Source organism: Apium graveolens, chromosome 3, assembly GCF_009905375.1.
Source record: "Apium graveolens cultivar Ventura chromosome 3, ASM990537v1, whole genome shotgun sequence".
Classification (NCBI taxonomy): domain Eukaryota; kingdom Viridiplantae; phylum Streptophyta; class Magnoliopsida; order Apiales; family Apiaceae; genus Apium; species Apium graveolens.
The window spans coordinates 174,464,957-174,489,239 of NC_133649.1; the positions used below are offsets into that span (position 1 = coordinate 174,464,957).

At 34.4% G+C, this 24,283-nt stretch overlaps 1 protein-coding gene, 1 long non-coding RNA gene and 1 other non-coding gene across 4 annotated transcripts; 1 reads left to right on the plus strand and 2 right to left on the minus strand.

The window, feature by feature from the left end:
- Positions 1-203: 203 nt before the first annotated feature.
- On the minus strand, positions 204-931 carry LOC141711285 (uncharacterized). The gene is made up of 3 exons (XR_012571289.1): positions 792-931; positions 618-689; positions 204-291 (listed from the first exon to the last, which is right to left on the minus strand). It is a non-coding gene; the product is annotated as an uncharacterized LOC141711285 (long non-coding RNA).
- An 11,202-nt stretch (positions 932-12,133) lies between these two features.
- On the plus strand, positions 12,134-12,240 carry LOC141716213 (small nucleolar RNA R71). Its single transcript, XR_012572930.1, has one exon. It is a non-coding gene; the product is annotated as a small nucleolar RNA R71 (small nucleolar RNA).
- A 6,141-nt stretch (positions 12,241-18,381) lies between these two features.
- LOC141712942 (nudix hydrolase 13, mitochondrial) lies at positions 18,382-23,792 on the minus strand. 2 transcript variants are annotated; one of them, XM_074516074.1, is made up of 6 exons: positions 23,375-23,792; positions 23,065-23,156; positions 20,264-20,378; positions 20,053-20,136; positions 19,099-19,248; positions 18,382-18,967 (listed from the first exon to the last, which is right to left on the minus strand). In XM_074516074.1, the coding sequence occupies exons 2-6, from the start codon at positions 23,133-23,135 to the stop codon at positions 18,674-18,676; spliced, it is 714 nt and encodes a 237-aa protein (XP_074372175.1). In that variant the 5' UTR covers positions 23,136-23,156; positions 23,375-23,792; the 3' UTR covers positions 18,382-18,673. The 2 variants fall into 2 exon arrangements, with proteins under 2 accessions (XP_074372175.1, XP_074372174.1); XM_074516073.1 differs by lacking the exon at positions 23,375-23,792 and adding an exon at positions 22,801-22,923.
- Between the last annotated feature and the right edge of the window lie 491 nt (positions 23,793-24,283).

Consider the following 24,283-nt stretch of genomic DNA (forward strand, 5'->3'; position numbering starts at 1 on the left):
TCATGACATAAGAGCAAATATGACTATAAATGGTGTAGAATATATTTAATATTAAATAAAAAGAGACTGATATTTGACATCATAATTAGAATATGTAGGACCAAACAGAGAATCAAATCATTTCAGGACATAACACCTGGAAAGAACTTTGAAAAATATATTACCATACTTCTTAGCAAACACATAAACTACAATATACCTTAAAAAACTCCCTACTTTGAGCAAGGAGAGCAGGGTCCTGCCCTTTTGATTTCAGCAAGTCCAATACCATGGAGGTGGTAGAGGCATCCGCTGCGAAACCATGAGCAACTAGATTCAGATACCTATAATCTAATACAACTGCTACTATGTACTAGCATTGCCAATCACTACAACAAGAAAAAACTGGATGAAATTTATCAGATTATGACTACAAAAAGGACTAGGACCCTGGATGTGGTAAAGGATCTGCTGCGAAACCAAGAGTAACTAGATTCAGATACCTACAATCTAGTTTTCGTATGAACTTCCCAGTGTGTACTCAGTTTTAATGAGAGAGAATATATTTTTCCTCACAATGGTACGAATGTAAACTACTACAATCAATGAAAACCAAGCATAAATCAACAAGAAATTACCGACAAAAGTAGTGCAATTTCAAGGGCTTGTGGATCTTTAAAGTGACAAACGCAATCTTTGGTCTTGAGTCACTGCATAAAAAAAACACTCTCACTCCATATTTACAAAGAAAATAAAACTGAAAACATAAAAATAAGTAATAAGAGCAAAAGGGTATGCAGAAAAAGGCATACTTTCGTATTTCAATATGCTCAATTTCCCCAGAAAATGAGAAAAACTCGTGAATTTCTCTTTGAGTATCTAGATGTGAAACATGCCCCATCCCTCCATCAATCAAGCAGAAACGGACAGTGCATTCGGTCTGGGGTTTTTCTAAACTTACTATGTAATTATATGGATTAAGAGAGAGAGCTGCCATATTGAGATATGTTAATAAGCACTATGCATTCGGTCCATCAGATGCAACTTTAATCAGAACATTAAAAGGCTGTAGTCAGATCATATAATACCTGAAGAAACTCCAAATGTCACGGCGAAGGATCTCTAGGCAGGAACATAACCTTATTATGGCATCACCACGTAGAGCAGACACGTTGAATTTTAATACCAATTGTAGTCAAGCAAACCTCAATATCATATCAAGAACCTGCACAATATGCAAAACATAAAATAATTCAACAAGGGTTTTCGTAACCAAATATGAGATCAGGTATAGCCATAGAAAGATTACCATATCTGTGAAGTACACACTCTTGTGCCAAACAAGTATCGCATAACTAACAACATTTGATCCAATTCAATCACAAAACTAAAAGCAACAATACGACCGACAACAACAACACATCAATTCAAATCTACACACACAATATATATATATACCTGAACCATCAATAACACTTAATTGATTCTTAATAATAGCCGAAAGTGGAAGATGTCGTCGTCGTTTAACGACCAGTGACCGGTGGTTTAGCGGCGGAGATGTCGTCGCCGTTTGCTAAAACTTCAATAGGCGCCATTAGATCTTCGCGAATTGAAAATTTGTTGAAAAAATTAGATCGATTTCTACGGCTTTGTGTTTTGTGTTTTGTGTTGTTGTGCTTCATACTAAAAACACAACATCGTGCTTCATACTAAAAACACAACAGCACTCTAAATCAACATCACAAAAACCTCTATAATAACATAAAATCAGAGAGAGACAGAGAGGGGTAGTACTTTAAAGTAGAATTTGACCCCAATTCTAATTAAAAACCCCCAATTCCAATTAGAAACCCTAACTCGGATCTATGAGACAGAGAGGGGTAGTACCTTAAAGCTAATCTAATCATAAATCTGTGAATTGGAAGCTGAGAGATAGAGTGTGGGAGAACCACCGAGAGAAAGAGATGTTGAGAGTTAGAGAGTGTAAAATTTTGACAAAAATCTGCGGATTCTCCAAAAAACTGGCGCTTTCTCCAAAAATTTGAGCCTACTTTAACCCGCCTGATGGAGAGCCCAACGAGAGCCCAAATAACTGTATGTTAATTTTGTTTTTTTTTTAATTTTTCAATAAAATTTTAAGTTTAAATAAGGTTCAAATTTTTTATTAATAAAAAATTATCATTATTAATTAGTACAATTTAAAAAAATTTAATTTTTTTTATCAATCTTAGCTAATATTAATATTATTACTTAATTATATTATCAAAATTGATTAATTTTCAAGTTAAATAATTATATATATTTAATTGTTTGTAAATTGTTAATTTTTTATCCATTAACACTCTATTGTAACATAAGTTTCCACGTGTTACTCGTATGTAACACTTTGAAGCTATAGTAACATATTATAAAGGCTATGGTAACATCAAAAATACTATGTTGCGGTAGGCTAAGATGAGCATACCTAAGGTAACATAATTTTGTAACACGCATGATTAAACCATTGCGATAGGCTATCTATGATGTAGTGAATCGACACCAATCCAGTGAACAGCAACACATATATAAGACTCACCTTAACTCGAACTCCAACAATCACTAGTTAATGAAACCATACCATTAAATTCTTGAAAAAAATCAATTAATTGTGCTCTAGCGCAATGATATTATGTTATTGTGTGTCATTTAAGTGTGTTCCTAGGAATTTTTTTAAATGCCGGATTTATTGTAGTTTTCATCATGTACTCTAAATTATCACTCTCACCGTGAGAAAATGGTAACTCGTCTAGTGTAACAAAAGTAGAAAAACTTTTTATCATTCTATCTCTATTATAGGAAAAAGGCATACCTCCACTTCCCGTTGATGTCATAAAACCACCAAGTTGTGTTTGTTGTGGATCTCTTCGTGCTTCCCCACTTTCATTACTCGCCTTCATAATAGAGTGAATATTCTCCAAATGACGACTTAGTGTTCACGTGCCGGTCCCTCGACCGTAATTAAATTGTGGTTGTGGTCTACCATTTTGTACACAAATCAAACAATGAACTTTAAATCTATTCAAATTATCCGGCAAGGCTTTTTTTGAAAAATATGTCCACACGTGTGATGATTTTCTCGAACTCGTAGCACCTGCACAAATTTACAAAACAAATAAATTAGTTAACAGAAATTTACAAAACAAATTTACTAAACAAATTTACAAAATGAATTTATAAAATGAATTTACCATTTGAATTTACAAAATTACTAAAATTTTTAAAATTTATAGAACGAATTACTAAAATAATAAAAAATTCTAAAATTAAATATAAATTACAAAACAAATTGCTAAATTTTTTACAATTACTAAAATTACTAAAATTATTAGAATTACAAAACATTTAAAAATTAAAATACTTTTTTTGGTATTAAAAGTGGATCCGGGTCAAGGTGGTAGTATCGAAGACGCAGAGGTTGAATCTTGAGAAGAAAACTCCATCTTCCATGCTCCATTTTCTTGCGATAAATTCTAGATAAATTTGCTTGTAATAAATTCTGTATAAATTTTGGGAATATAATGAGAAAAATAAATTTGAAGGGTTGAGAGATATAAATTAGAGAAAGCGGATAAATTGACTGCATATCGAAGGGGATATAAATTCGAAGCTGTAAATAAAATGGGGTTGAGACTTTAGACTTGATTGAGAGAGACAGAGAATTAGAGAGAGTTAGAGAGAGATAAGAGAGACATAGAAATTAGAGAGAGTTGAGAGATTGACAACGAGAGAGACAAAGCATTAAAATTGTGTATGTATGTATTTATAGGAGGAGAAGATGACCATTACAGTCACAGAGGAGTAAATGACCGTTACATACCGTTGCATAGAGGAGCGTTGGAGGTGTTGTGTAGCCTGCAGGTTTCCGTTGAACAGGGTAGAGAAGAACAGAGGATGATCATTGGCGTGTGCACGAGACCCGCAGGCTATGCGGGCTGTGTGTGTTGTGCGACTCGTGCGGCTCGTTAGTTCGTGCGGGCCGGGCTAGTCCCGATTTTCTAATTACGTATTCGTATTTGGTTCGTTCATTTCAGCAAATTGTCCGGATTTGAATCAATCGGGTGCGGATCGAATAAATTCGGATTTCCGTAGAAGCCAGTCCCAAGCGAACGAATTAAACCCGTACAAATTACCAACTCTGATTAGAGATGCACGTGATATGCGACTCGCGAGTAGTGATCATGCATGTAAATTGAAACAGTGCAAATGATGCTACTGTTCTAAAGGTAGAAGCTACCCGCTTTAACCTGTAGCCTAGACCTAGAGGAATAGTACGTGCGTCAAAAACTTTTGCCAGTCGAAGGGGTAACATCAAAATACGATTAGATATATGCGGTAAATAAACAAGTATATCCTAAAATTAAGGAATGTTTTCCATATGTTATTAAAAGAAACACTACTCTATAGTATAAATTAAAAAAGAAAAGGTTTAATTCTTTCAAGGGGCCAAGGACAAAACAGTAACAAAACCTACCATGACTTTTGAGGACCGGAGATATTATTAAATTGATGTTATGGGCACCCAAATTGATGCCAAAGGATAAGTGATAAATATGCTGCCTTGTCAATTTTCTCAACTTTGCAATTATCCTCCATTTCCATTTGACCAGTCCTTTAAGATTTTTGTATAAAATTTTAAACTCTAATTCTAATTATTTCCTCCGTACTTAATTATATATTTGTTTTGATTTTTTAGGAATTAAATTGATTAATTTTTAATTTAAATATTATAAATTATTTATTAGTTATTTTTAAAATCTGAAAATTAAATTATAAAATAAACTAAATATATTTTCTAAGGATATATATATATATATTTATTTATATTATTTTCAATTATATTGTATATGTAAATTTCGAGTAAAATATGGTCAAGTTGACTAGTCAAAAAATGAACATTTATTTAGGAACACTTAAATATTAGATTACAAAGTTAATTAATCATGTAATTATTTTTATGTATGACAGATGAAAACTAGTCAGTTAATTGTTTTGAAATTACGAGGATTAATAGTATCATATAAATTACCATCACTCGTATATAAAATAGAGAATAGATGATATCCTAATCTTGTGGCTAAGAAAAGGTAACTTATTTTCATATACCTCTGCATTAATAATATATACAGTGATCACTTATACCAAGAGAAAACAGAAGGAATAATAATTTGAAACAGGGAGACACTTGCATTTTGTCCTGTTCAACGGAGAGTCACACACTCACACTTAAATTCAACGAACTTTTGTCTGATTGCTTTCCTAGTCAATGATTCTCATGTGGATTCCATGCACATGCATGCAACCGTGTAGAAAAGGTGTAAAGAATTTGCCTATTTAATTGTGCATGCCTGTGTTTACTGTGTAGCTTGTAGGTTAAGAATGTGGAATTGTATAGTATATGTCATAATGTATTACTACTATCGCTGGTGCAAATAGTAAAATATACAGACGTGTAAAATAGTGATAGGAAAAGTAGGCAGTTTGAGCATTGAATTAATAACCAAGAATTTACCAGCCTCTTGGATGATCATGTTGGACAAATTTAATATTTTAGATTAAGTTGTGAATCATTTTGACACTCTAGATGAGTGAGATATATTATGTGTTAGTGGTGTGTATTTATTGGAACGTATTTTCCTCTTTGAGTGGATTCCAACGCATATTTACACGCTCAAAATGAGTAAATGGTGAATGAGAACTGATGTTCCAAAAGTTTACCTTTTAATATTGGAAGTGGTTTTGTACCAAATCGAGAGTAGTAGAAACCTATTCCTTAATTTTTCTTATAAATACCATGTACCACATCGAAAAGAAATACAATGTCCTTTCAAGCCTCTCTTTATAAATAGAGTCTTAGGGCACCAGTTTTATTAAGTCGAGGAAATAAGAGTCATCTCTTTCATTCTCGGTCTCTCCAGTCTTAAATTTTTCCAATATTCCGGTAATAGTTCTCGGGCTTAGTTCAAGTTCGTTGAGAGTATATTCGATTTATCGATTATACTAGTATCTCGTTTTATCCTGGGAAGGAGGTCGCTAAACACGAATGGTGCGGGGCGAAACTGCTTTAAGGAGACAGTTTTCTGGACTCGAGATTAAATCCAATCTCTGTTTGTTTTCTCAAACCCTTCTCCTAATTTAATTGTTAATTCTTATATGCTTTTATGATTTAAGAATTAGTAATGTTCTTGTGATTTAGTTATATATTCAATATATATATATATATATAATAATGTCTATATCGTACAAGATTGATAGCAGATCGAAGCTTCAAGGAAAGGAGAAATAGTTTATTGGGGTTATGTACAGGGGAGGAACCAGGGGCCAACGGGAGTCCGGGTCCCGCTAACTCCGGAATAACCTCAAAATTTTACTATAAAATTTTAAAATTTATTAGAATTTTTCTTTCGCCCCCCCCCCCCGAATAATAAAAAAATTGAAACTGAGAATTGACTAAACAAATTTTATTAATTTTGTTAAATATTTTAGCTAAAATAATACGGGTTCATGAAATTAGTGAATTTATTCATTTAATCTTAATTACTTAATAGTAAATAAAATAAACATGTAAGATAATACAATTTTTACATGTTTTTGCCAAATATACTTCACCAAAAATCCAAAAAAAAAACTTTACATGCTTTTGCCAGAAAATTGCAAAGTTTAATTCGTGAGGAGATTGATGATGTCAAATATTGTTTGATTGTGGATATATATAGAATTATATCTAAAAGAGAGCAAATGGCCAATGTTGTTAACTTTGTTGATAAAAATGGCTTTGATAAAAATGGCTTTACGAGAGAGCGTTTCTTATATTCAGTCCATGTTTTCTTTAACATTAAAGACCGAAATCTGTGATATTTTGTCTCATCATAATCTTAGTGTCTAGAACATAAGAATTCAAGGATATGACGGCGCCAGTAACATGCGTGGTGAGTGCAACGGACTGCAAGCATTATTTCTTAAAGATTACCCGTATGCCTATTACATTCATTTCCTGGCACACCAATTACAGTTAGCACTTGTGGTTGCAACCAGAGAAGTACCTCAGATTTACACTTTCTTTCAAAATTTGGTTTTTGTTATCATTGCAGTTACGAGTTTTTCTAAACGGCATGATGAGTTGCAAGCTAATCAAATTGCTGGAATTGAACATTTAAAGGAAATAGAAGAGATTTAAACGAGTAAAAGTCTCAATCAAATTGGAACGTTGTAACGTCCTGGAGATACTAGTGGAGTTCATATTTAACTGCTATATGTAGTTTGATAAGAATGTACGATGCTACTCGTTCGATTTTGATTGATGTTGCTGCTCAAGGGACAACTTTTGTCAAAGAGGTGATGCTTTAAGTGCTATTAAAATGTTGATATCTTACGAATTTGTATTTATTTTACATGTGGTCAAGGAGATAATGGCTATTAATGATCTACTTTGTCGAGCATTACAATAAAGGTCACAGGATATTTTAAATACCATGCATCTGATTTCCACTACAAAATTGCTAATTCAAAAATTGAGAAGTGATGGTTGGGAGAGTCTTTTAGAGAGTGCGAAATCATTCTGTGAGAGGTATACTATCGTGATTCCAGACATGAATGTTCCCTACTTTGATGTGCGTAAATCTCTTTGTCGACAAGGAAAATAAAAGTAAATGGTGACAACGGAACATCATTAAAAAGTAGAAATCTTTACAGCTGCCATAGACCAACAATTAAATGAGTTAAACAATTGGTTTAGCGAGCAAACGACAAAACTTCTTATTTTAAGTGCATCACTAAATCCTAGGGATGATTACAAGTCTTTCAATATAGAGAACATTTGCAAGTTAGCTGAAATTTTTTATCCAGGAGATTTTCCGGGAGATGAAAAAATCAATTTAAAGTGTGAACTACAACGTTATGGCTTAGATGTTCCTGTTCATCCAGATTTGAAGAATCTGTCTACTCTTGGTGATTTATGTCATGGATTGGTAATCACGGGAAAAGCTGGCATGTATCCATTAGTTGATAAACTATTAAGGCCTGTCTTGAAACTTCCTACATCTACTGCAAGTCTGTAACATCTAAACGAGTTTTTCCAGCTATGGAAATTATGAAAACATGTCTTCAAAATCGAATGGAAGATGAGTTTCAAAGAGATTATTTGTTACTATATATTGAAAAAGAGATTGTCGAGACTATTTCCATTGATGAGATTATTGATTCATTTTATTTAATTAAAGAAAGGCGCACATCTCAAATAGACCGGTATGTTTTCTACTTTTATCAATTTGGTCCCCAATGTTAGATTCCTGGTTTCGCCCGTGGTTATGTCTAAGCATTAGTGTTAGGTCCCGAATTATCGTAGAAGGGGGGTTGAATACGATAATCACTAAATTAAAAATTCTTTCGAATCTTTAGCGGATATAGATTTAGTGCTCGGTTAGTGGTTCCGTGTTCTTGAGGAGAATAGTGTTTGGGAATATAAAACGAGGAACACAAGATATTCGGGGAAGTATATAATCGTATATAAATCCTCGGGGGTGTTGCTACACTCCGGTAAATAAATTAACCAGCTACAATCTAAGAACAACAAAGTTCTTAGCATCTACAAAGATTTACAAATCAAATCCTATACAATGATCTAGCTTTTATTTGTCTAAGAATTTAATTATCGGGTAACGATTATAATGCCCCTAAGATTATACAAGAATTAAATCGGGTATTATAATGTTACTCCGATGAGAAGTTAAACGGATATAGAAAAAACTTGAGCTTCTCTATAAATCTTTGCTGCCATTTCACTACTCTCTTGGGAGAGAAGATGAACAGAATGAATCCCAAAAAAATGGCTCAATCCTTCTGCTGCAAAATGTGTAGACTTTATATCCAATAAAATTGTGTGGCTGAGGAGATGAGTGCTCTGTGGAGATAGCTTTAGCTTCTCTGTGGCGACCAAGGTGTATTGGGGGGGATACACTTCACTCTCTATGGCGACCAAGGGAGCTCTAGGAGATTGCCTTATTATTTTTTTGTCTCTGTGGCGACATGAAGAGCCTGTGGCGACTACTAGTGTACTAGTACAACAAGTGTACTTAGCAAAAGCACACAAACAACTTCTGTGTCGACCATGCATTAACTAGTACATGTATGTGTACTTTACTCAACACCTTCTGTGGCGATCAGGGGGCAAACAAAAATGTCACCCCTGGTTTCCTTTTTTTTTATTCTTTTTTTTGTTTTATTTTGTTTTTCATTTTTGTTTTTCCTTTTTTTGTTTTCTTTTTCTTTTTTTTATATTTTCTTTTTCTCCTTTTTGTTTGTTTTTTGTTTTTGTTTTGTTTTTTTTGTTTTTAAGTTTAGATTGTAACTAAATTAATTTATAAAATAAACTTAAATATAACTTATATAAATAAACTAATTTAGATTTATAAAATAAACTTATTTAAAGTTTATAAGAAAAATCATTTTAAGTTTATTAAATAAATTATATTCAAGTCCACTAAATAAATTTATTTAATTTACCAATTAAACTTTGAGCTTCGCCAGTCCCCTGAGCTGTTTAGCTGTATACCCCACGCATCACTTCTCGTACTTTAACAGATAAACGTTCAATCCAAGTACGTTCCTCAACTTAACAATTCTTCTATAAATAATACCCAGATTCCTTTCACGAGTTGTTGACGCCTAGTACAACTAGTCTGGTTCACAGACGACTTACCCCGATTCAGGTCTTCGTATCATAGCCTTGATTAAATTGTTAAGCTTGCCTCAACTTTATCGCTTCGAATACTGACTATGAATAAACATATGTACTTTCACTGGAATCCTTTCTAGTACTTTAGACAACATCTTCATTAACCTCTATCTATACTCTATCTTCAATTCTTCATATTCCTATGCTTCATACACTGTTTATCTTCAATCAATGCCAATACACTGAAATCTTCTGGTAGCACTTATACACTGAATCTTCAACATTTCTGAACCCCTGAAAGTCTTTAACCTTTATTCTTCACTAAGGCATGAACATATTAATGAACTTCTTTCAGTGACCTGTAAACAGACTTCAGGCCTTCTTCTAATCTTCTGATTCTTTGTATTTGTCTTATCTTTATTCTTCATGATTTCTTGTGTAGTCGTAGTATTATAAACCTGTCGTGTTCTAGTGTTGTTATCGTGTTGAGTTATCACGTAATTGTTCATACAGCTACATAGTCTCACCAACAATCTCCCCCTATTTTATTGTTAAACCTAACAAACAAATTAAATAGAGAGGATAACTCAACTAAGAACTAGAAAAAGTAATGTACCGGGACTTGTAAATAATGTTACTAATTTTCTGGATCAAATACTGTATTTCCAGATTTTTTGAGTAACTGTAATGAAAGATGTTTGTTCCTCTAGCACGGAACTGTTCTTCAAGTAGTTTCATCTTCATTTTCTTGGTTCTTCAAATCCCTGCCAGATAATACTTCTCAGTCTTGAAGTAATCATCAGCAGCTTCTTTTGTACAACCACATTTCCTGTTGAGAAGCGCATATCTCTCTTGCTTCTCCCCCTATGAGAATCAACTTCTTAAAGGAGATCACCTTCGTTTACCACCTCTCCCGTACAATAGGATCCGCAGATAAAAACCAATGGTACTCCTCTTTTGGAAAACAGCTTATCCCCTTATGAAAAATAGTGATGAACCAAACCACTTCTTCTGATCACTAGGAAATCACCTTCGTGTTTACCACCTCTCCCGTACAATAGTATCTATAATTACAAACAACAATGGATATGTAATGCCTCGTGGATATGTAATAGAACGATCGGCCAACTGCAAAGACATATATGTAGGCCATGGATCAGGTAGATCCAACTTCTTGAAGATAGTTAGATAGACAAAGGCATCAGATTAATGCTAGCTCCCAAATCACACAAACACTTGTCGACCGATAATTTTTTGATGGTGCAAGGAATAGTGAAGCTTTCAGGATCCTTAAGCTTCGGAGGCAACTTCTGTTGCAGCACAGCACTGCATTCCTCCCTAAGAGCAACGGTCTCTAAGTCATCGAGCTTCACTTTCCTAGAGAGAATACCTTTCATAAACTTTGCGTAGCTAGGCATCTGTTCAAGATCTTCAGCGAAAGGTATGTTGATATGAAGTTTCCTGAACACCTCTAGAAACTTAGCAAATTGCTTATCCAACTTTTGCTTCTGCAGCCTCTTAGAGAAAATGAGGTGGAGGATAGACCTGTTTCTCCCCTATATTACCCTCAGAAGGAGTGTGTTCCACAGTTTTCTTCCTTGTTCCACTTCTACTTCCTTCTGCAAATCTTTTCAGCCAAAACTTCATCTTCTGGAACTTGAGATTTTTCGGGGTTTGCAACCTTCCCAAGACCTCAATGTAATTGCCTTAACATGATCTTTTGCTTCCTACTTTCCTAGAACTTCTGTGACACTAGTGAGTGTTCCAGGTTGTCGATACAATAAGGCATTGGCAATCTGCCCAATTTGATTCTCCAAGGTCTTAATAGAAACCGCTTGGCTCTTGCATATGAGTTTCAACTCCTCCAATTAAGATTTTTTATTAGATTGTTGAAGTTGAAGTTGTTGTCTTGGTGCATATTACGGTTGTTGAAAACTAGGAGGGTTGAATTATTTTGCTGCATACTACTGATAAGGCCGTTGCACCGCATTCTGATTGTTGCTCCAGCTGAAATTAGGATGATTACGGTTTTTGGGATGATAAATGGCTGGAACTAGTTCCTGCGACCTCTGAAAGTTGCTCATGAGCTGAGCTGATTCGCTAGATATAGCACACTGCTCCGTCTCATGCGCACCAGTACAAAACTCACAGACACTTGTAATCTGATTAACCCCATAATTAGCCAAAGAATCCACCTTCATCGTTAAAGCCTTAAGTTGAGCAGCTATAGCAGTAGCTGCATCCACCTCCAGAATTCCTACTACCTTGCCTTGAGGTAGTCTCTGAGAATGGTTCTGATATTCATTAACAACCATATGTTCAAACAACTCATAAGCTTCATTGTAGCTCTTAGCCCATAAGGCTACACCTGATGCTACATCGAGCATGGGTATAGACTGTGCTCCCAAGCCATTATAAAAATAGTTGATAATCATCCAGTCAGACATCTCATGATGAGGACACTTCCTAAATATCTCCTTATAACGATCCCAAGCTTCACATAAAGACTCTCCAGATTGCTGCGCAAATTAAGTAAGAGCGTTTCTGATTGCAGCTGTCTTTGCCATAAGGAAGAATTTAGTAAGAAACTTTTGAGCAAGATCTTCCCAAGTAGTAATAGAGCCTGGTGGTAGAGAATGCAAACAACACTTAGCTTTATCCCTCAGATATAATGGTAAAAACCCCAGCTTAACAGCATCTTCAGAAACGTTGTTGAATTTGAAAGTGTCGCAGATCTCGATGAAATCTCTAATATGCATGTTGGGATCTTCCGTTGGAGAACCCCCAAACTGGACTGAATTCTGCACCATCTAAATCGTGCTAGCCTTGATTTCAAAAGTATTAGCCGCGATGGCTGGTCTGACAATGCTAGACTGAATATCATTGATCTTCGGTTGAGAGTAATCCATCAAAACCTTCGAATTCGCTGCTGGTTCTCCCATTGCAATAACAACTTCTTTTTCAACTTTCACAACTTTTTCAAAAACTTCTTCTACTTCAACTTCTTCCTCCGCTTTATCCAGTGTTCTCTTGCGAGATCGAGAACGCGTTAGCATAAACGCTCTCTAGAGTACCTGAAACACCAACAAGCAAACAAATAAAATATCCGTGTCAATGAACTTTAACGACCACTGATGTCAAGCACATAAACTAAAAATTAACATCGAGTCCCCGGAAGTGGCGTCAAAAACTTGTTAGGACGAAAACACGCGCTAAAATTACACGCAAGTATACGCGTTCGCAAGTAATATAGAATTCTTTCTAGTTCGTTCCCACAGAGACTGGTTTAGGTTAAGTTCAATTTTTGCACTTATGCAACAATGATATGACTATCTTCTAATGCTAAGACAAATAACAATTTGGGTTTTTGATTAAGCTAAGAGATTAAACTAAATAGCATTAACAAAGAGAATTGAGGTTGAATTACTTATAAGAGACAAACATGAGATTCTAACTTCATTATTACTTCATTCAAAGTCATTGTTCTTAACCTTAGCATGCAATGGTGATGACAACTAATCAGACAACACGAAACTAGTAAACGCCAACTTTCGTTATACGAATACCCTACTACCAGACATCCACAAAAGAGATAGAAGCTGAATATACACCAATTATGTTGAGACCCTATATGTCTATAGAATTTGACAACATAAAGGTTTAATGCACAAGTTATCTATCTTGATTACATTGGGCAAGTAAGATGGTTAATATTACCTATGAATCATGCATAACAAATACATGAACCTATGCTAGCATGACAAGTTCTAAACCTCTATATTCACTGTCGATTCAATAGAGATTAACACGCTATCTTAGACGTTCGCGATGCACATAAGACAAATAAGCACAACCAATACTAGGATATCATACAATCACCACAGATTTAGGTATCGAAACAAATTAACTATTGAAATCCATAAGTAAATCCGTTAGAATCCCACGATAACGATTAGTTCATAACCGAACTCATCATCACCGTGGATCCGATGAAAGCATGGTAAATAACTAAGAATAACTAAGTCTGAATAACTGAATAAATATAACAAAGCACGTTAACAAGAGTATTAGGTTCAAACAATAAAGAAAACAAGCATCCAAAATTACAAGTTTAACAAAGAATCACAAGTAAAAACTAGTTCTTCTTCTCCTTCGTTGAATTTGGGTTATTAAGTCTTCTTCCTGTTATCTCCTTGCTCCCTGTTATGAAAAACATCTTATTTAGGAGTTATATAAGCTTCAGAATCGAGCTGGGCTTCAAACTCTCAAAATCAGAGAAGAATCAAGATTCTGAAAAATGACCTAGCGCAGGCGCCCTGGGATCCCGCGGGGCCGCTCTGAGTATGGCGCTGCCGCTCCCAAGTGTAGCGCGGCCGCACTGAGCTTATGAAAAAACTGGTTTTTTTCTTATTTCTTGACTTCACTTGCTGATTTCTTTGCGCAATCGACCGATGCTCCATCCTAACACTCTCTTAGCATAAAAATAATGTAAAACCATTCTTGCTTCCAATTATGCCCTGAAATGCAAAACACTATAAAAACACATCAAAAACACAAACAACTTGAGTACAAAACACCAATTCGAGCCTTTACGAAGCGTTCGAAGTGGACATCAATGCCACTTAACAATAATATAATAGTTTAATCAAAATATCTCATTTCTAAAAAATACGGATTTTATCGATTTACTGAAACGAAAATTGTATTGTAAAATTTGCGCCGGGAACCACACAGGTAAAATCGTACTCCGGATCGAAAAAGTCAAAATATGAAAAATGCTTAAAATAATCAAATTAGGTTAGAAAGGAGTTTTCCCGAGACTACCGGATTGTAAAAATGTAAAAATGGTTGAAGTTGGACGATTATCGATTATTCAAAATAGTTTATAATTAATCTGAAAATAATTTATTAAATCTATAAATCATTTATAAAATTATATAACAATATGTAAATTAATAGAAAAATATCAAAATTATCTTTACTTTATTTTAGACATATAAAAATTTAAATTCTCAAATTTTACCAAATATACACATCCAAACACAGATACCAGTTAATAGATAATTCACCAAAATTTATATAATAATCACATAATATTTATTTATTGGCAAAAATAATTACACGTTATATCCCAGATATTACAGAGGCTTCCAAATCAAATACTCTTAATGAGGAGAGCGATTAAGGTAGTGATGAGGAAGACGTTGGCTTGAGAAGTTGAAGTCCACGAAAGAGGCGCGATGCAAGGGCATCATCAAGCCATGGCCCAAGCGAGGGAAAATCTAAGGGCTATGTGCCGAAGAAGGGATGCTACGTATGCAAGGGGCCACACGTGATGGCGAAGTGTACAAAGTTGGGGTCGTTGAGCGCAATGATCCAACGTGAGGAAGATGAGCCGAGGAGGTTGTCGATCTTGGAAAGGGTGGATGCGCCACCGATGGAACCAAGGGTGACCTATCTTGGAAGTTTGAGGCTAGTTGAGGATGATCAACCCTCAACGAAGGAGGAGAAGGGACGCCAAGCCAAGAAGGAGGGCAAGAAGGCTAAGAAAGGTGCTAAAGTTGGAAAAAATAAGGGAAGTCCAAAGTCTCCTAAGGGGAAAGGAGCCAAGGACAAAGGGCATGTGTCATCAGGCAAAGGTGGGCAGCATGGCGATGTTGTCAAGGCGTCGCAGCAAAAATTGGGCGCACAAGTAAGGGAGGAGTCACCACCGCTATCTCCAACAAAAGTCGAGGGTCGATGCGACATGAATGAAATACTTGGTGAGTGACTCGTTAAAATCAAAGGATTGGTACCGAGTAAGCAATACTTTGTGAGATGGGCGACACCAAGCAAGGCAACGTGGGAGTTGAAGCCGAACTTGGAGTAACACCAAGAGGCGTTAGAGCGCTATTGGGAGGCAACATCGTCGACGCGGGCGTCGACGAATTTGGTGGGGGAGAATGTCACGCCCCGACAAATATCAACCTCTGTAAGCGCGGAAGATTCTAAAGAAGACCGGTATGGTCCGGATGACTCTAGAATATAGCGGAATATTTTGGAAGTCTTTAGAAGGCGCTTGGAGATTCAAGAAGGATCTAGAATATAGAGGAATATTTTGGAAGTCTTTAGAAGGCGCTTAGAGATTCAAGAAGGATCTAGAAGATGGCGGAGTTTAGTGGAGCTTGGTGGAACCTTCCGGAACCTTCAAGGCTTGTGATCTATCTAGAGATTCCTATGTGTCCTTATGTATATTCTAGATAGGTAGATTTTAGAATAATAATGCATAGATAGTTATTGGAATAATCTAGAAACATGTGGGATGTACATGTTCTAGAATTCTCTCTAAGTAGTGGAGGAGCCTATAAATAGGTGAGACCCCTCATTTGGAGAGGCGTAGAGGAATAGAAGTGATTGTGAGAAATTGAGAGTAAAGTGAGAGTATTCAAGAGTGAGACAAGCAGGGTTGTCTTGTGAGGGTGAGTGCTAAACTTTGTAATACTCGCAAGGGGCTAATGTGTGGATTAAAGGGGATCCAACTTCGTAGTATTGGGTTACTAATAAAAAAAGATCTTAGTTAGTAAAGTTGTGTATGTCTATTCTTAAATTTCTCTTATATTCGCTATATAAGTGTTAGTGCGATACTTGGGGAAGACCGGTCTAATAATTCGTTTAATAATTCGTTTGGAGGGTCAGTCTTGTTTGGTAAGACGGAATTAGGCAAAGAAAAAAGAGTGCTCGGCCGGAACAAACGGCATCGCCGGTATTGTTAAACTTAGAAAGGGTCAAACTCTAATAGAGTGACACCTAACTTTTTTACACATTGTACATACACACATGGCATGCCCGAGCAGATTTGGGATCTGCTCATCTGCATATTGTCTGCCGCAATGTATGTATGTTTCATGCACGCGCATCACACATCTGAGGAAAAACAAACTTTTAAGTTCTATCTCTGCAATTTTTAATCTTCTTGTTTTTTTGTAAAATTAGGAATTTGTACTTATGCAACTATAAAATAAACTACGCCCCTGATCAAATAAAAACAACAAAAATTGAAGGAAGTAACCGGATTCCGGAATCAACTAAAAGGCAATTGTAATTAAAGTTAATTTGGGATAACATTTTTCTGTTTTAGGCTTTAAAGATAGGGTCTAAACCCGTTAAGGGTATCTTAAAAGACATGAATAATGACTTAAAATTCATAACGGTCATATAAGAATTGTTACTTATAAATTATACATGTGTTCGGGTAAATTTACCATTTAAGATATACAAAGTACATGTTAAATTTAATGTTTATAAATTAATTTTCTTTCAAATATTGAAATAAAAATTATTATGAGAGGAAAAAAAAATAAGAAAGAAGTTGGCCAAAAGTTTCTCACTTATCACGACCATATAAGTTGAAAAGAAAGGGGTTAGATGAGTAAATGAGTTTGCCAAACAGTTGCGGTAATACTCATTTGAGCTTCAAGTTGGAAAGGGTCTCCGTTAACTAAAGGGTTAATTTCGAGTAAAATTGTGAAGGATAATACATGTGAAGGATAATACTCCGGCGGGTATAAGTAGGACTGTCAAAAAAATTCGAAAAATCTGATATTCGTCCGAAAAATGCGTATCCGTATTCGAGAAAAAATGGATATTATCCGTATCCGAGAAAAAACGGATATTATCCGTATCCGAATTCAGGATATTCGAATCCGAAACTAAATACATATATGATATTTAAATCATATAAATATATAATTATATATCATTTAAAAGTTAAAATTTTAAAATTTAAAATTTTTTAAATTTGGATGTATTGCCTTTTAGTTGATTCCGGAATCATTTGAATGTAATAATATTTATAAAAAATACTTTTGTAATATATAATACTTTAAAAGTGCGAAATTGTGCGAAACTCAATATATAAAATTTGTGTGAAACTCAATATATAATACTTTACAAAATGATTCCTTTAAAAATGTGCGAAACTCAATATATAATATTTTTAAAAATTTCGACTAACAATATAGTGATATTTTTAATACAAATTTTTAAATGAGTGACTCATTTGAGTCACTTTTGTAATCATGTAATCAGTGACTCACTTGATACATTTGGACGCAGTAAGTGACCTACTTGATATTTAACCCTAAAATTTATTTTTTTAGTTTATAGTTTGTGTAAATGTATTAAATAATATGTTTTATACAAATTTTATATAATTGTACATATAATTTATACATACATAAATATATTATTTGTATTTAATCGTAGAAAATGTTCTATAATCATCGTCAAAAGGGTAGGGACAACAAAAAATTTAAAAAATCCGATATTCGTCCGAAATATCCGCATCTGTATTCGAAATAAGCGGATGTTATCCGTATCCAAAATAAAGCGGATATTATCCGTATTCGAATTCAATGATTGTGGATGCGGATATAGACATATCCGTATCCGATTTATCCGTTTGACAGCCCTAGCTATAAGCTAAATGCTGTTTAGCGTTCACGAGTGATTTGCCATGTGACTATAGTTGGTACACATGATCTTCAATTCTAATTATTTGTGTTTACAAGACCTCAATTTATCATGAATGTAATATTCTAGACTTCCTTTTATTGTGTGAATCATTATAATATTAAACAAAAATTAGTCCACCCGATAATTTCCTTAATAAAAACATCTTACAACTCACTGTGCTTGATTATCAATTTTCGATGTTAAAGAAATCATGATGTACTACTCATCAACAATTTAAGATAATTATCAGACTGGGATCATGATTCATGCACCTATCTACATGAAAATGCACAAGGATTCATCTTATATACTTAAATCAGAGAGACTAGTCTTCCAGCTTTGATTTTGCTCTTACTCTCATCATTGGTGTAGTGAACTGTGAAAAACAAAAGTACAATTAGAAACAGATACCTATGGCCCGGAAAACACTTGTTTATGCCTGAGCTAACCATGTGACCTGCATCTCCAGTGAAGGAAATGCTGATCATATGACTAACATTGCTGTGCTGAGCACTGGAAGGATTCCAAGCCGGTGGAATTTTGGCTTAGCAGGTTTGGCAAACAGTTAGTTGACATTATTTGGTTTTCCGTAACCACCTCTGAAACTGGAGCAGGATTCAAGACCACTAAACTATTGCTTACATCTGAAACTTGAGCTGGGTGCAAGACCACTAAACTTTGGCTTTCCCCATGTTTTTTTTCGGAGGCCATTATTTCTATAAACTTTTCCAGGGCTGTACTCATCCACTGGTAGCGGCACAACTGGAATGCATCTTTTATAAACAACTGCATATAAAATGACACACTAAATGTTAAACTTCAAAATTTCTTGAACCACCATTGGGGAAAACTAATACTTGTACGTGGCTTGTAGGTGTATAATACAATATATCTGCAACAAGTTCAGTCATACTGACCCATCTTCTGTCATGGTTTTCCTGCTCTGGCCAGGCATCAAGCTCCTCAGTGACTTCCAGTGCAAACATCCATACTTTGCAGCCTCCTTCGAGGCAACCACTCTCTTGTCTGCTTTTACTTCTAAAAGTCCAGTCTCCGAGTGAATCACCCTAGTTGAAGGAATTAGAAACTACAGATGTCAAATTTTAAGATAGAGGACCGACTATATATTGAGCACCTATACTTAAGGGCGCCCTTTTCAATTGTCAATTTACAAATTTAACCACTAAACCGATCCTATAGATCTTCTGCTTTCTATTACGAACAGAGACTCTATATCACATAAGAATGCAGTTTTAATTTGATGGTACATGAAAAGACGAGGAATGAATTCTCTTATCTTTGTCAAACTGAGGACATTTAGCGCCCAGGGTCATAGATAGGAAATTATATATCAGAAACAAAATGTCGGGGACAAAGATGAGAGCAACAGTAACAAATTCAACAAAGTTGGAGGCATCTTTTCGGGAACTAACTATGCTTACAGGCATATACATTTTGAAACCTTACATTTTGTATAATTAGAAGTATTAAACTGCTTTATACATATTAATACAAGTTTATAAACATAATGTTCTGCACTTAACTACACATTAGGCATTCAGTGACCTGCATTAGTCTCAGCCATTTTTTTTTCCGTACAGTTTGATAATTTTTCTATATGTCTTTCTTAGCCTAAAAATTTCAACAACCAAGTGTATAAAACTGTAACAAAAACAAACCTACATTAATTCCATAGATTTGTTGTCAAAATTGTCCATGAGTTCAAATATGAGCCTCTTTTGAGGTAAGTGAGATGTGATTAGAGAACTATTTTGGATTTAGAGGATGGAGCAAGTCTTTCTAGCAATTCTTTAATTTAGGCATCATATGGAAATATGGGCCAGAGTACACAAGCAAAAATGTAAACTTGCCTTGATAATTCCTTTCACGCCTGCTTCCTCCAAAGCTTCTCTACATGCAGCTTCTTCAACAGTCTCATCATCCTCCCATCCACCCTGATAAGTAGGAAACATACATAAACAACAATCATGACTATCAAGACCAAGGCCAACAAGTCAGAGATCATTTGTTGTTATGCTTACAAATATTAGACCAATGATTCAATACAGAGAATCTAGGTACCTTTGGGAAAACCAGATCATCACGATTTGGTGAGGATATCATTAGAACCTCTAAACTGCTTTCCAGATCAAAGCTCTCCTCGTCATTATTTTTAGCCACTCTGTAAGGAATGCACCTGTTGCATTTAAAGTCTTGGTAAGTGATGATGAATGTAACCAGATTTCTATGACATAAAAAAAAATACAGTTTGAAAAATCAAGATTAGCAAACATCTGCAGTCATTTGCTCATCTACTATTCAGAAACTGCAGAGTTATTGAGAAAATCTGCTTTTAACAAGTTACAATACAAACATTAAAGTATTTATGATGATACTCAACTACAAAAAACCATTTACAGCTTAAGACTACAAACCAAGCTTTCCAGACATCCATGATATATACTTAAATACTGTCATTAAGATCAATCATATTTCAATCTATTACATACACTTTAATATTGACCTGCATGTTAGTTATATTAAGATTAGTAGCAGACTAATTATATAATAAATATGATTCATTTCTTCGTTTAACATAGTTTCCTTTACTTTCATTTCCGCTGAGTTTCAAGTGATGTTAAGCTGGCAAAGCCAGTTTTCTGGGTAGCTGGTGGGGAATCGCAGGCATTACCCAGTTATGTTATATATGATCTCAATTCAACATCAAAAGTTCTAGTGAGTTCACTTGCAATTATGTTATATTTGCAAGTTTGCATTATATACGAAGACATGAAGTATATGTATGAAGATATAAAAATATTACTATATTAGTAATAGCTTATATGTGTGCAACCAGAAAAGTGGAATGCATTACAGCTTCATGCAGGATCAACTGAATCCTGTTGTAAGAATATAATGAGCATCAGTTCCCCACTTACTATTGTTCAATTTTTTTATCCCCTGTTATCATTGAGTTTCAGTGGTTATGGATCAACAAATATAACATTTAAAACAATTACAAGTTGAAAATAGGCAAACGATTCTTTTCTTGTGTATGCTTAGTCATACAGTCATGCTTCGATGTTCGAACCCATCTTGTTCAATCCTTCTATATTTTAATAATGCACAAACTAAGGGCACCTACATATACTGGAACATACCTCGTTCTTCGAGTTACAATCAATTTTTTAAGAAAGAGCTGATCTTTTAACCCAAGTTCAATAACTGTCCTACAAAATTATAATAAACTAGTTGGAACAAGTATGCCTCATTTAATATCTGATCAGGACAGTTTTCCATTCCCCAGGTGAGAAATGCTTTACCTATCAGTATTAATAGCTTGACAACAAAACTGTACTGATTCTATAATAAAGTTTAATTAATGATTACATTACACAAGGGTCAGTAAGAAATGGTCACAGAATAAAATAATTACTTCCAAGGAACACCTTTTCTGCTCATGATAAACAACTAAAACTCTCTACTTCACTGCCCTTTGAAAGGAAATATCTGATGGCTTCCACACCCCTTTACCATCCCAGTTTTGCCATTTTTATTATTGATCCACTTGTTTTACGTCTCTCCAAGGAACAGTAACAAGAAAGTTAACATGTTATTACGGATGTAATAAACTTGACTTTTGACCATTCATTTATTTAACAAAATTATTTAAATGTATAAGCTCCTAGCCCCATCAACCAAGTAAGAGCCAACCTAGTTTGATATGCAAAGTATGTGTGAAATATTTAACAAAAAATTCCACGCAAAAGACAAAGATCTTATAAAAGCATACAAATTTAATAATTTAAACAAAATTTCCACATATAGGACAAAACGAATCATGTCAAAACTTTATCCTTATATATGCTCCTTGATAAAGTTATGGCTATTTGCACTATGAGCTTTATCCTTATCAACGTACAGATTAAACCTTGATGATGTCGTCAATGATCAAACAAGCTATAAAATCCATTATTTGGTCACAAAGTGGCCAAACAACTAAATGCCTCTATTAGAATTCCCACTATATCTGCTTATAGAGTACCTAATCTTTATACAGATTATATATGCTTATGATCCAGAAGGAGGTAGTGAGAATTAATAGGAATGCTTAACCTCTGCACCTTCCCTTGAATGCCTATTTATAGAATTCCCACTGCATTTTATCTCTTCCTTTCACATATTTACACAGACAGCACATGTGATTTATATTAAGCAATTAATACACATAAGTTCTTCAACACCAACATGGCGTGTATTAAACTGTTGGTCGGATAGTTCAGTTGCTCGGTGACCAAATAAGTGGGCTCAATTCATTAAGATAGTAACAAAAAGGTTATATGTGAAATTTTTAAATAGAAAAGAATTCATTAAGTTGTACTTAAATTTTAAGGAAATATAGTCAAAATTAAGCCTACACGTGATATAGAATTATCAATATATAATCATATAAATAGTGCCTTCCATCATGGAGATGCTTCTCAGAACCTCATTCTGATGAATTAAAATTAAAGTTTATTTGTTCCTTCAAGAGAAATTCACAATGAAATATTATGTCAAAGTAAGTAATATAAAATCATTATTAGAGTAACATCCAACATGAAGATGTTTCTAATAACCTCATTATGATGACATCCGAGAGTTGTTGAAACAATATAATTAATTGTTGGATTGTTACCATCCAAGGTATTTTGGAAACCATACGGAAACTTCATTAGAGGAGCTGGATGCATATCACATATCTGATAAAAAAGATATAAAATTCTGCAATTATTGGAGACAAATCAAGAACATGTACTATGCCTAGTAAAAGCATACAAGTACAAAATGGTCAATCAAAAGAAAGGGGTGGCACAAAAGCTAAAAAAGATGAAGATATTTACCCAGAAACAAGCCGGATATTGTCTTCATAACGCTGTCTTTGACGGCCTTTTCGTGCTTCAATGATCGACATGATGATGGCTTACAACTTAATCTGCAAACAGAATTCCACATACATATATAGATATGAGATAGAAACCAAAAAGAATATGTCCTGAAATGGGCATACAGCTCTTTTATTTTGAGTGGCAAAAACAGAATAAAAAGGGGAGAATTGGATTCTAAATGGTCCAACATACAATTTCAAGAAAGTTCATGGAAGCTGTAAACTCAACAACTTGGTTAAAATTATCAAATAATATATACATATACCTTGGTTTTTGGAGATACCCGGATGGCCAAGAATTGATTTTTCATAACCAAGAATCATAAAATACTGAAAACACACTCACTTATTGAAGCCCAACAAAAAAAGATTATTTTTTTTCAAGTTCTTGAAGATGTTAGAGATGGACCGAAGCGAATTTGTGGGAAAGATAAATTAGAAATGAGAATAGGAAGGGAGTGGTTGTTGTGGAGGTGAGAAACAGAGAAGAGAGGTTTTCGCGGGACCAAAAGAAGAGGCAACCCATTTATAACGCAAGTTTCAAATCTTGTTACTGTGTTTGTCTATTCCCACCAGATCTTTTTGTGTTGGTAAAGATCGGTCACAAAATCTTGGAAGGATTCATATTCGCAAAGATTATTCATCAGACAAATTGGGAGCAATTAAATATTATAGAATAATTATATACATTAAAAATAAACATAGAAAATCAGAATGAGGAGGCAGCAATCAATTAGTTGATCAAATTCATGACATATACTTGCAAAGTATTCTACACAACTAAAAGACAAAAATAGCCTTGCCTAGCAAATTTACGTTCGAAATACTTATGGTTCTCGTCCCTCCCATTTGTTTACATTTTGATTGAGCACGGAGATTAAGAAAAATAATAAAATAGTGGATGAAAGTTAAAAAATTGAGTAACGTAATAAGACGAATTAATATTATATGTATAAAGTGGGTATAGTGGAAAGAAATAGTGGATATAGTTATTTTTTATATTATAAAATTTTTACATATTTTTGAAATGTAAACAATTGAAAGAAATAAGGAAAGTGTAAACAAATGGAAGGGAGAAATGGAGTAATAAAATACTTTACTAGTTATAACCGACTCCGGGAGAAAACTTCCATGGCTAATTAATTTCGAGAAGCTACTGGTGCAGTTATAGCAAG